The sequence below is a fragment of the Anolis sagrei genome, chromosome 5 (assembly GCF_037176765.1).
Source record: "Anolis sagrei isolate rAnoSag1 chromosome 5, rAnoSag1.mat, whole genome shotgun sequence".
NCBI classification, from domain to species: Eukaryota; Metazoa; Chordata; class Lepidosauria; order Squamata; family Dactyloidae; genus Anolis; species Anolis sagrei.
Window position 1 is genome coordinate 175,879,489 of NC_090025.1, and position 13,854 is coordinate 175,893,342.

Below are 13,854 nucleotides of genomic sequence, written 5' to 3' on the forward strand. Positions count from 1 at the left end.
GCTGTGTCCATACTGTAGAATTATAGCATTTTGACACCACATTAACTCCCATGGCTCAATGTTATAAAGCTCTGGGGTTTGTAGTGTTGTGATATTTTTACTCTTTGTTGTCAGAGAGCTCTGATGCTCCAACAAATCAGAAATCCCAGGATTTCAGCGGTGTCAAATTGCTGTAATTCTGCAATGTGTACAGTCTCCCAGTTATTAGCTATTTCACCTGACCCAACCTTGTGTTTTCCTACTATCCTTGTCTACAAGGAATGTTGGAAGCTGTCTTCCAAAAATATATTGTACACCCTAAAATGCCCAAAAAATGCTATCCATTTGCAAAACTTACATTTTAGACTATGACTCCCATAATTTTCCAGCCAACATGATCTACAGCAGGCTGTTGTGGTCTAAAAGAAAATCTTTTCCATGATTTAGATCCTTTCCTGACTGAAAGGATCTAAAGAAGAGATCCAGCTACTAGTGGATTCTTTTTTTTCTTAAGGAGATGCCTGAGATTGAACCAGAAGCCTTTTGCATGCAAGGTGTATGCTCTATCACTGAGCTGATGTCCTTCTGCAAACCTAATAGATTTGCTGCAGATGGAGTGTTATGAAATAGGGACTTCCTAATTCACACTTCAGTTCCCTAGCAACTACAGTACACTAGAATGTCAGGGGACAAGGAGTGGACATGCTGTACCAAATCAATCAAACCGCCTGCTTGCTGTTCACATAACCCTCCTGATAAATCTTCAAAAGGGAGTTTCTAGAGTCCCAGGTCAAGGTCACTTTTGAACATTATGATTGTTAAAACAAATAGGAAGTTGGTGGTCTAAAAAGAGAAATTGCCAAAGTGCTTCTTTGCTAGTTCTTCTGTTCCTTTCCTCCATTTACAGTAATAATGAACAAGGAATGTTAGCCTGTATCAACAATTACTAGTGAGGCCATTCACTTATTAGATGATTTTCAAGTACTCAATGAAGATGCACATTTTAGTGTAAAGAGTACAGATCAAAGAACATGGGTCTGTTTACACAATTCTTTGATCTTTACTCTTTAAAATCAGAGAATAATGGAGTAGGAAAAGACCACATGGGCCATCTAGTCCAACCACCTGCCATGCAGGAAAAGCAGATGGCACCCCCAAAAGCACCTCCAAATGATGGCCACCCAGCTTCTGTTTAAAGGTCTACAAGAAAAAAAGCTCCCATCACACTCTAAGGCAGAGAGTTCCACTGTTGAACAGTACTCATGGTCAGGAAGTTCTTCCTAATTTTCAGGTGGAATCTCATTTCCTGTCATTTGAATCCTGGGTCCAAGTCTCCAGGGCAGCAGAAAACAAGCTTGCTAAACATACCCAGCTCATGGGTATGGCCTCCAGACATTTGATCATTTTAGTTGCCCTCCTCTGGAGACCTTCCAGCTTGTCAATATCTCTTTTGAACTTTGGTGCCCAGAATTGGACACAATATTCCAGGTTAGGTCTAACCAAAGCAGAATGCAAAGCACCATGACTTCCCTCGATCCAGACACTATACTCCTTTTGATGCAGCCCAAAATCTCTCCACCCCCAGGCTATTACCACCCTTCCTGCTAGGATCATTGCTTTGAATAAGTCTTGATTTTTTATACTAATCTTATTGTTCCCTGTTATTGCAATTAATATAAATTCCATGTTTATCTGAATTAGCATTTTGAATAATTTATCCATTTTCTCTATTATCTTTCCCCCCATAAAGTTGTTGCATTTTGGCATTCCCACTACATGTGAGCGTACAAGCCTTTATCTGATGGGCTGATGTCCTGTACCATTTTCAAATAAAATTTCTTTCTAAGTCTTTATATTTTTCTAATTTAATTTTCTTAACTCCCATCTTTATTTCCTCTACGGTTTGTTTTGTGAAGGGCCCTTCCTTCTCCCATCCTGTGTCTGTACATTTCATTTTTTCTGCCTTAGTGAAGTATCCTGCACTTGTTCTTGTTGAAATTTATTTTGTTAATTTTAGCCCAGCTCTCTAATCTGTTGAGGTCCTTTTCAATCCTGATCCTTTCTGGAATATAAACTATCCCTCCCAATTTGATGTCAGCTGCAAACTTGATATGCATGCCCTCAGAACCTTCATCTAAATCATTAATTAAGATGTTGAACGGTACTGGGCCCAGGACCAAACCCTGTGGCACTCCACTAGTCACTTCTTTCCAGGATGAAGAGGAACCATTGGTGAACACCCTTTGGGTTCAGTCACTTAACAAATTACAAATCCACCTAACAGTAGTATGGTCTAGACCACATTTTACTATTTCGTGTGTAAGAAGATTATGTGGGCTTTGCCTTACCTTAAAAAATCAAGATATGATACATCCAAAGCATTCCCTGCATCTACCAAGCTTGTAACTCTATCAAAAAAAGAGATAAGATTAGTCTGGCATGATTTGTTCTTGAGACATCCATGCTGACTTTTAATAAGCACAGCTTTCCTTTCTAAGTTATTGCAGACTGCTTCCTTAATGATCTGCTCCAGGATCCTTCCTGGTATAGATGTCAGGCTGACTAAATGGTAATTGTTTGGGCCCTCTTTTTTCCCTTCTTGAAGATAGGGAGAACATTTTCCCTCCTCCAGTCTGCTAGGATTTCTCCTGTTCACCAAGAATTCTCAAAGATTATTGCCAGTGGTTCTGAAACTATTTCTAATAGTTCCCTCAATACACTTGGATGTAGTTCATTTGGCCCTGGAGACTTGAATTTATTTAGAGTAGCCAGGTATTCCTGGACTACTTCTTTACCATCTGCATTTAAAAAATAATAAGAAAATAGGAAGGAACCCAATTAGTTCAACAGTTCAACAAGACACAAATATATATATATATATATATTGCTTCTGAATATAAAGGTTCTGTTTAGTTGCTGCAGGACATGGTCTGAAAGAACCAATTTGATTCAGTAACTTTGCTGAAGTTAATCTGGTGTCATTCACTCTAGATGGAAGATGAATGAAATAAAGTGGATGGCTCCAGTGTCAATATGTTAATCTTCTCTGGCTTTTAGTTGGAACTTTAGAGGACCATTAGCTTCTAGGGCTTAGCCCAAAAGTTCGATGCTTTGGATCACTACTTTGAAGTATGAAGTAAAACCAGAAGTCTATTCACTGACCATCATTTTGAGCCACTGGGACTCTAAAAGCCTGCCATGTAGAAAGTTAATGGTTGTGTGAGATGTACTTCCAAGCACCATGCCATTATTTGGAGGATAAAAAAGAACAGTTGGCTACAACACTTAACTGGGAGCAACTCTCAGAATATGCTGAAATAAGTCCATCTTCTTAAAAAAAATGCCAATTATGCACAGCTTGAGTCAATCCTGTGAGGATAAAAGCCATTGTGCATTGGTCCACCAATTGTTAATAAAAGAATTATGAATTGTAAGCAGTAATGTTTCAAACATATTCACTAGTGTTTTGGAGGTGTAAGGAAGATCAAACTGTTCCAATCTGACTTTGACTACAGATGCCGTTATTTCTACCTTTGTTATCATTATCACTGTCATTGTTATTAGGAGCAGAGGAAGAAAGAGAAAATATTTCTCACAAGAAACATTAGCAAGTAGGAGTTGTGTTTGAGCTAGAACAAAGAAATGCAAAAGTTGGGGCAGCCCATACAATTTCTATAGCACACAGCATCAGTTGGGACTGTTTATCATCCAATGAGAAACATGGATAGATGGGCCAAATTTTGGTGATGACACACATTAAAATAAATACCCAGGAAAGCATCCAGGGGCCACCTCTTCCTATCCAAGGACAAACTTCACACCCCGAGATAGAATAGACTGGTAGTCAAATTTTACTTTAATTCTGCTGGTAGGACAGTCACCTCCATAGCACTCAAGAGAAGCTGGTTAATTTATGGAATCCAACAAAGGAGAATGGCCAGAATTGAAAGAGGAATGATGAGAAAGACTGTCACCAATACTGCCCAATATTTGCCAGTGAGGTAGTTGCCCCAGAATGCCTAATTTCAAGGACAGTCATGTCTTACTCATTTACTAACATTATACCCTTTCACTTTTCATTACAGATAATAATGGGTGCATCTGTAACTAACATAACCTCATCTCCCAACTCATGAAGATATATGTGTAGATATTATGTGTTGGGTGGCTGTAACAATATATTGTATTTTCTGGTGTATAAGACTACTTTTTAACACAGGAAAATCTTCTCAAAAGTCGGGGATCATCTTATACACCAGATGTCGTCTTATAGGGCAGGTGCTGAAACTTCCAAGCCGGATTGGAGAATCTGTGGTCGCCTCATATGATGGGGGAGCTAAAAAATGGCCATGGCCTCATCCCTGTGATATGTGGCGACTGTATGAAAGTAGCAAGGGTGGCACTGTACAAGCATGGTAGAAGAAAATCCACTCACCAGGATTCATGAATAGAAGTGAGTTAACATGGTCCCGATGACAAGGTGAGGGGGCATCTCACCTGGAAGGTGTAAGTAGAGGGTAGAGCAAGGTGCAGGCATCCAGGGCACCTAGGGTATGGAACAAAGAGATAGAGCAGTGTTGTGCCCAGAAAAACATGTCTCTTTCACCCATCTGGCCCACCCTTGTATCCTAGTGCTGTACCTCCTTCTCTGCCTCTCAGGTTTCACTCCTGAAGATTGCAGTGAAACAGTGCAGGCGCACATGTGCAAAATCTGAGAGGCAGAGAAGGAAGTACAGTAAGAGGAAAATTAACATATTAAAATCAAATCTGATGTTTTTTTAAAAAATATTTGATGTATATTGGAAGAGGGGTAGTCTTATACTCTATATTTTAACTGGAAAAGTTGGGGGTCGTCTTATATGCCCAACCATCTTATACACTGGAAAATACAATACATTTACTATACATATATGGGCATATACAGGTTGAGCATGCTCTATCCAGAATTCCCAGATCTGAAAATTCCTGGAGATGACATATTTATTGCATGTAAGTAGGTGAAACTATGGGTCATGTGCAGGCCCATAGCCAGGATTTCGTTTCGGGGGGGGGGGGGCTAAAAGATTTTCAGGGGGGTTTCGGGGGGCTGAGTTTCATGGGGGGGCTGAGTCTGAGTGAAAGAGGGTCTAGTCTAGCAAACCTTTTGTATCATTACCCCAATACCCCCATGCATATGGGATATATTGAGTATGGTGGTCAGATCATGATATGAATAAACATAACAGTTTAAATAATGCACCAGCCCCTCAAGCGCCCCCCCCCCCTCACGGCTACATGCCTGGTCATATGGCTCATGTGGGTATGGTGGCTCATACTGTAGGGTAAATATCCAGGAAAATAGGAGGTGCTACATGCCTGGTCATGTGGCTCATGTGGGTATGGTGGCTCATACTGTAGGGTAAATATCCAGGAAAATAGGAGGTAGGGAGGGGTTCGCACTAAAAAACCAAAAGTGGATTTCTAGTGATTTCTGGGGTTCTTTACAATCTTGGGAGGGAAGAGCAGCAGCATCTCCTCCAATGTAACTACAACATTGTTCTTCTATAAGAAACATTTTCAATTAGGCAGTGACCTATTGGGCATATGAAGATATCTGATTTCATCACACCTTCACTAAAACATCTGCCACTATATGGTTGTTTGTGGTTGTTACTGTTATTTTCTAAATTAGTCTTTTAATTAGTGCTAAAATGGGTTTCCAAAGGGCAACACAATCCTAATATATCACTGTGTTTAACATTTTTATAGAAGCTCTCTTGGGGCATTTATATTCACACTTATGTTATATTTACTACTATATTGTTATTGTTGTTATGGAAGATGCACATGACACTGTTGTGGTTTTGTTGCACTTCTGAGAAAACCAGCATAAGAGACTGGTCTGGAAATTGCTTATTTTGCCAAGTTAACCAACTGTGCCTTGGATTCATCCACCAATTAAACTGATTCAAGCTGCTTGGACATTTCTCTTTGCTTCCTTTTATTTGCAGACATTTCCGTCAGCCTGCTCGCAGTTGTCGTCAGCTTCTGTGGGCTCGCCTTGCTGCTAGTCTCACTCTTCGTCTTCTGGAAGTTGTGTTGGCCATGCTGGAGGAGCAAGCCGATGGCTTCGAATGTAACAAGCATCCCCCAAAACACTCCCAGTGCTCCACCAGAGGTTTTGGAAACTAATGAGAAAAAAGAAGTAATTAAAGAAAATGGGAAGCCCTCGACCAAGTTCCTGGAAGCCGCCATGAAAATTAGCCACACCTCTCCTGACATTCCAGCAGAAGTCCAGAATGCACTCAAGGAACATCTCATCAGACATGCTCGGATGCAAAGGCAAATCACAGAGCCTACATCCTCCTCAAGGTGAGACCAATCTGGCCCTTTCAAGATCAAAAGCATGTAGCTAAGTAGTAAAAATGTATGGATGTTAATGATCAGATGCATAGCCTGGTGCAAGAGAATATAATATATGTGTTGTCAAACGCTTTCATAGCTGGAATCAATGTGTTGTTGTGAGTTTTCTGGGCTGTATGGCCATGTTCCAGAAGCATTCTTTACTGACATTTCACCCACATCTATGGCAGGCATCCTCTCAACCTCTCAAGCTGTGAGGATGCCTGCCATAGATATGGGCAGAACATCAGGAGATAATGCTTCTGGAACATAGACATACAGCCCAGAAAACTCACAACAACTCAGTGAATATAAAATATATAGACTGAAGAACAACCATGTTTTGCTTTTTGTTATTTTTTACTACAACTCCAAGAATTCCAAAAGCCAGCATAGCCACACTGGTTTGGAGGATCCTGGGAACTACAGTCCAGTACAGTTCTGGATAAAAATATGCATCAGATTATCCAACCATTTCATGAAATGGTTTGCCTGTTAGTTTCATATGTTGCATGTGCTTTTAAATATGATACATTCATGTAGGGTAGCACCTTAAAGCGCATACATTTCAAGCATAACTCTGTACAGCAATGATTCTCTGATGAAGTTTTTTTTACAAGGTGGGAAAATAAGATATAAACTGAGCTTTAGTGCATACAATTCAAAGTTGTAGAAGGCAAATCTTAGCATTGCATACAAGAATTAATTTCAAAAGTTTTCTTCTCATTGGACCAAGGGGTTTTCTGCATTTTTTGATGATTTTGCACATTTTGAGACTTTTTTGTGGCAAACTTGTTTCCACAATTAAACCTGATTTATGGTATGAAATGCATAGTTTGTGGAAAGTTTGACAGCCTCTAAAAGTTGCAAAGTGTGGGAAAACTGTCATTGTATCACCATTTCATGAATATAGCATCTTGATGTGTTCAGGACTCACTTTCTGTTGAAGATAAGAAAAAGTTTTCACATGTGTTCGGTCATAAAGCTTGTTCGTGTAGGTATTGTAATGTTTAGCATGAAGAAACTTCTGAATACTTGCCTCGAAACAGTTACTGTAATTACATAGCTACCAAAGAGGGCATGAACAACATGCATGTACCCACAAAGAAGATGGTTTGTGGTGTTCTCCTGCTGATTGCAGATGTGCAAAATCCCATAGAACATTCTGATCTGGAAGACAGCTTTGGAGATAATGATGCTCAGCTCCTAGTACATTCAAGCGTTAAGAGCTGGATAAATTCATGGTCAAATTCAGGTAACAAATAACAAACCTCTGGGACATCACCCTAGCAACTATTAAAATACACTGCGGGGTTCTTTCATGCAGAGGCGCCTTTAATCTTGAAATGATGCTCTTGAAAACTCTCACCATTCAGGCATGTGTTGAGTGCAGGGCCTACATTTAATATTATGCTACCATACATCTGATAGCCCAGCAGACATTCTTTCCCTCCCCATTGCACCATTCTGTGCCAGCTGAAAACCAGTTTTGGAGATTTTTCCAGCTCTCTGCAGCAGAGCTGTTGAGGCTGTCTGATGTGGGAGACCACCAATCTGTTTTTATTAATGTGCCAGGGACTGGTATCAAATTTTCTCAATTAGATACAATTGTTTATTTCTTTTGTGGAAACTTGCCAGCACTTTGAATAGAACTGCTCTATAGGTAGTTTGGAGGGTGTATGGAGCTGCAAAGAAAAATAAACTTCTGGTTCTTCTGCAAGAAACAAGGCCGTCAGTGACACTACTCCACTGAATCCTAAGCCATTTTTTAAAATGTGATATAGCGTAAGGCATATTAGCCATGATATGAAAGAAGTAAACTCACGTATAACTTGACCTTATGTATACATTGAGGACAGGTTTTGGATTTGATGTGACCTATAGATAGGTTGAGGGTTATTCTGCAGAGAAGGGGAAGCACCAATGATGGTTCAGGGTGGAAGTATTTCCCTAACCACACATTCAAAAAGGCCAGAAGTTGTGCCATGATGGAGACAGTAAAGGGAATCAGTGCTTCTTTTAGGTTCTTTCAGCATGGAGTCAGCTCTCATGATATGATACCCATGTATAAATATGTGAGGGGAAGTCATAGGAAGGAGGGAGCAGGCTTGTTTTCTGTTGTCCTGGAGACTAGGACATGGAACAATGGCTTCAAACTACAGGAAAGGAGATTTCACCTAAACATGAGGAAGAACTTCCTACCTGTGAAACCTGTTCAGCAGTGGAACCCTCTGCCCCGAGTGTGGTGGAAGCTTCTTCATTGGAGGCTTTTAAATAGATACTGGATGGCCATCTGTCGGGTGCTTTGGATGCAATTTTCCTGTTTTTTGGCAGGAGGTTGGACTGGATGGCCCACGAGGTCTCTTCCACCTCAATGATTCTATGATACTCACCTTTTGCCACTGTACTCAGGGGAAGTTTCCCATTTTTTGTAAGAGTAAAGGTATGGTATACAGTACACTGACCCACATATAGGGACAAATGCAAGATACTCCACTTAGGCAGAAAAAACGAAATGCAAAGATACAGAATGGGGGATGCCTGGCTTGAGAGCAGTACTTGTGAAAAAGATCTTGGAGTCCTCGTGGACAACAAGTTAAACATGAGCCAACAATGTGATGTGGTGGCAAAAAAAGCCAATGGGATTTTGGCCTGCATCAATAGGAGCATAGTGTCTAGGTCCAGGGAAGTAATGCTATCCCTCTATTCTGCTTTGGTTAGACCACACCTGGAATATTGTGTCCAATTCTGGGTACCACAATTCAAGAGAGATATTGACAAGCTGGAATGTGTCCAGAGGAGGGCGACTAAAATGATCAAGGGTCTGGAGAACAAGCCCTATGAGGAGCGGCTTAAGGAGCTGGGCATGTTTAGCCTGAAGAAGAGAAGGCTGAGAGGAGATATGATAGCCATGTATAAATATGTGAGAGGAAGCCATAGGGAGGAGGGAGCAAGCTTGTTTTCTGCCTCCCTGGAGACTAGGACGTGGAACAATGGCTTCAAACTACAAGAGAGGAGATTCCATCTGAACATTAGGAAGAACTTCCTGTGAGAGCCGTTCAGCAGTGGAACTCTCTGCCCCGGAGTGTGGTGGAGGCTCCTTCTTTGGAAGCTTTTAAACAGAGGTTGGATGGCCATCTGTCAATATTCCTGCTTCTTGGCAGAGGGTTGGACTGGATGGCCCATGAGATCTCTTCCAACTCTTTGATTCTATGATTCTATGATAAGTCAACCCAGGTTTTTTAGGTTGGGGTTTTTTGGCTAATTTTTTTTAGAAACACACAAGAGTATTAAAGTAATAGTGTAGCAACAGGCACCTTAATGCCATCAGCTGTCAAACCATTTCTGAAAAATGGCAACTTTTAGCAAAGAGTCAACTATTCCATCCCTCCCTGAGATTATGAATTGCATCAAGACACAGCAGCGAACAATACCTTGGCACTTAATGCAACCTGTAGCATCAATCAAGGAATGATTTTATGAATAGTGTGACAGAAGCATCTAATTTTAATGTGCTAGGAACAGTGAGGAGTGAAATTCACATGTCCTCCTCTGCACCTGAATGAATTCAAGTAGTGCCATTTCAGGAACAGAGAAAATGACAACTAGGAAGTAACAAGTGTCATGAATTACAGAGCAAAAACAAAACCGTAGATGTTGAGGGCAGAACCTAACATTCCTTCTTGGTAAATCATTTGCATGATTGCACTTGTACCATAAACTTCCTCTGTAATGGTTGAACCAAAGAATATCAGTAGAAATGTATCTAAGTAGGCACTATAAAATGGAATTGGGCAACACATGCCCCATGGCTTCAAACAGCCCTTTCACACCTGTCTTTTGGCCCTTTTGCTACCTGCAGTCCCACCATTGCAACCCATTGTAGTAAAATTATGATGGTTTTCTCTTTGTTCTTCCCTTTTTGCTGCTTCAGAAAAGGAAATGGAATTCCTGCCTTGCAGTTTCACTGGGTTCTCGAGTGAAGAGGATAGCCCTGTGCACCATAAACAACTAACATAATTACAATCAAATTTCATTTGCAGCTGTGGAGGCAAATTTGATGAGTGCTACTAAGGTTCAGCAGACAGCTAATTAGACTTAATACAAAATTTAGGGGGGTGAAAATGGCAGAAGACTCCAGTTCAGAAAGTTAATCACTGATCTAGGTTGGTCTTGCTTAGAATGGACCCTGAAAGCAGTGGAATTTAAGAACCTTTCCATACAGGCCCTATATCCCAGGATCTGATCCCATGTCTTCTGTTTATCCCAGATCATCTGACAGTGGGGACTCATATAAAGCAGAAAACCTGGGATCAAATCCTGGAATATAGGGTCTGTCTGGAAGGACCCTAAATTAAACTATAACCTTTTCCCATTGACTTAAATGGATTTACTCTATGTGTTTAGCCTCACATGTACCCTGTTCATTCATTGAGGAGGGAGGTAGAAAGACTAGATTTTCACAACAAAAGGGGTCTATGGTGAGCACATGGACTTTTCTTCCTGAAATTCCATATCTCCATGTGCTTTTCTCTTACAGCAGATTCATTTCCATCACAGGAAACCACTGGAGTGGAGAAAAGCGTTGGACAGGCTATGGCACAGCATAATCAGGCTCCAATGTTGTGTTGAGTGCAGACATTTTAGGGTGGGTAACAAGGGGACAAAAGCCATAGACAAATAACATGGTCTCACTGAGACTGCTGGTTGCATACCAAAATAGGTAAACAAGGAGGGGTGTTTGCTCACCAGTGTCTCCAAAACAAGGGACATGTTGCTCTGTATGAGGAACTGAGCCCTAGATGTGGTTATATAGAGCAAACCGAACCTCTATTAGCTTCTTAAGTCACCTGTTTTGTTGGGTTCATGAGCATCACTGTCCTATTTGGCCACTATATGACGACACAACAAACACTGTGCAAATTACTCCCTTTGCCCAGGGACTATTTTGGCATGCATAGTCAGGTGCCTATACCTTGGTATTGGAGGCCTTGGCTCAACTGTCTTGACACTGTATGCTGAGCAGTGGAATGCTTTTGCACCTGAGCCATCATTTTGTCTGTTAAATAGGACACTCCCCCCTCCCCCCCCCCCCCATGATTGGAGTTGAACTTTGAAATTGTATTTCTTTTTATCACAACCCCTCAAAATCCCCCTTTTTAGGCAAGTAGCAGAAAAGTAATTTTGCAGTCTCTGAATTGGAACATACCTGGTTTGAAAACTATACTTTGACCTTAAAAGAAAAAGAAGTGGTTTTGGAATAATCTCAACAGCAGTTATGCAATATGCAACATCCATTTCTTAATATGGAAGAGCTATAAACAAAAGATGAAAGGTATTTACAATATAATTTGTCTTCTTGAGAGAGAGAGAGAAATACTGGACAAGAGCCATCATTATAACTGTCATTATCAGCATTCGCATCTTCAAAAGCTGAGTCCTTTTTCTGTAATGAATCTAGCCCCCTGTGTTTTGTCTCCCAAAGGGGAACTATAGAAACAAAAACATGGAACTGATGTCCCAGTCTGTAAGTTCTTCCTTGTAAATCTTCCAAGTTATTTTATTAATCCATGGAAAAGTGTATTTGGGGCCTTTTTGGATTTTCTTGTTTAATAATAAACCTAAATTATTCCAGCTGAAAAGTAAAGTGTCAGTGGAACAGTGGATCAAGATTATTCAGATTCATTGCTATTAATATGGAAGCTCATTGGTGTGAGGTACGGGGGGGGGGGGGGAGCATGAATGTGAGGATTCTTAATTGGAACATTTTGTATTCCCCTTATCTTTTGTGCTATTATAAAAGAGGTCTGCTTATGAAAATAAAATCATTTTTCAAGTCTCTGGATCCCAAACAAGCAATAAATGACACTAGAATAAGTATTTTCACATCGCTGTTGTTTACCTCCAGAGTGCAATTTAGCTTCACTTCAGAGTTTGTTTCAGGCAGAAAAAATATCCTTGCTGATATGAAAAGAAAAAGAAAAGAAGCAGAGAGCCACATAATTATCTATAAAAAGGGCTTTCATTCTGTATGGTTTGGGCCACACCATGAAGGATATCTGGTGCCATATGGTTTAGTCTGCTACACCAAGGCAAGAACTAGGAGTGAGGAATTTGAATGGTCAGGGTTATGCAATTGTCCCCACTTGTTGTAGCCTACATCTTCCAAGTCCAGGTGTGAGTAAGTAATCCTTGGAGGTTAAAGAATTGTCTCAAGTACCATCTAGCATTTTGACATGTTTTTGGCTTTCCTAAGTAATGAAATTTTAATTAAAATTAGTTGCCTTTATATAATTATAATGTTTTTTATTGTTAATTGCTCTCAAATTGAATGAGACACCTCCAAGTGATTGTGTTCTTAACAGCCCAGCATGGATATTGCAAACACCGGGGCCATTGCGTCCTTGATTAGATCTGTCCGCATCTAATGTGGACTTCCACTTTTCCTGCTACTTTCAACTCTCACAACCATACATAGAAATTGGAAATACAGTTGTGTGGATTATTCTGACCTTATTAAGCAGTGATTTATCTTTAAACCTCAAAATCTTATCCAGTTGCTTCATAGCTGTCTATCCATGTCCTCATTTCTTGAGTCTCATTGAGCCATTACTGAGCCAAGGTAGAAAGTGTCTGGCTTTTTTGATGTCTTCATCATTCACTTTAAAGCTATTGATGTTCTTGTAATGTTACACATTTTTTTATTTAATATTTGTTTACAGCATTTTTATCCCACCTTTCTCAGCCTGAAGGAGACTCAGGGCAGCATATAGATTGGCAAACAATAAGATGCTACAACATACATACATACATACATACATACATACTAATTAAAAACATTCAATATCGCATAATAAAATCCATATAAAATCATTAAAACTATAATCATCAATGTCTCCCAGTTCAACTCCTTATCCATTTACATGGTTTAAGCCATTCTGTGTTCGTTATTTCATCATCCTGTGTTTATCTGTTATGCACATTTCCGAAAACTTGTCCGAAAAGTCACGTTTTTACTCTTTTTCAAAAGGTCATGAGGGAGGGGGCTGATCTAATATCCTTAGGGATGAAGTTCCACAGCCAAGGGGCCACCAATGAGAAGGCCTTGTCTCTCATCCCCACCAGCCATGCCTGCGAGGAAGGTGAAATTGAGTGCAGGGCCTCCCCAGATGATCTTATTATACTCATGAATTACTTAAACTCAAGTGTTCAAGTTTTTTCCAGTCACATCTTATGAGTTTGGTAGTTCTGGTTCTTCATCTTGTTTGTCATGATTCTATTTTGCCTTTTCTTCAGTGAACCTATTGTTCTCCACGTCCCCATTTTAACCTCACAACAATCCCATGAGGTAGGACTATGACTAGACAGGACACCATGAGAGTGGAAAAACTGCAATGAGATTTTGTTTTTATTTCAAGTGAATACCTCTCTTGGGAATCTTTAGGTCCTCCAGTACAATTCTGTGGTCAACTTCCACCAGAAGTTAACAATGGA

At 40.2% G+C, this 13,854-nt stretch overlaps 1 protein-coding gene across 2 annotated transcripts in view; it reads left to right on the forward strand.

Moving 5' to 3' along the window:
• Positions 1 to 13,854, forward strand: part of SYT10 (synaptotagmin 10) — a 51,887-nt gene that overhangs the window by 12,089 nt on the left and 25,944 nt on the right. For both annotated transcript variants that reach the window (XM_060776810.2, XM_060776811.2), the window contains exon 2: positions 5,970 to 6,330. In XM_060776810.2, coding sequence (XP_060632793.1) covers positions 5,970 to 6,330 — 361 coding nt within the window. The remainder of the gene's footprint in view (positions 1 to 5,969; positions 6,331 to 13,854) is intronic.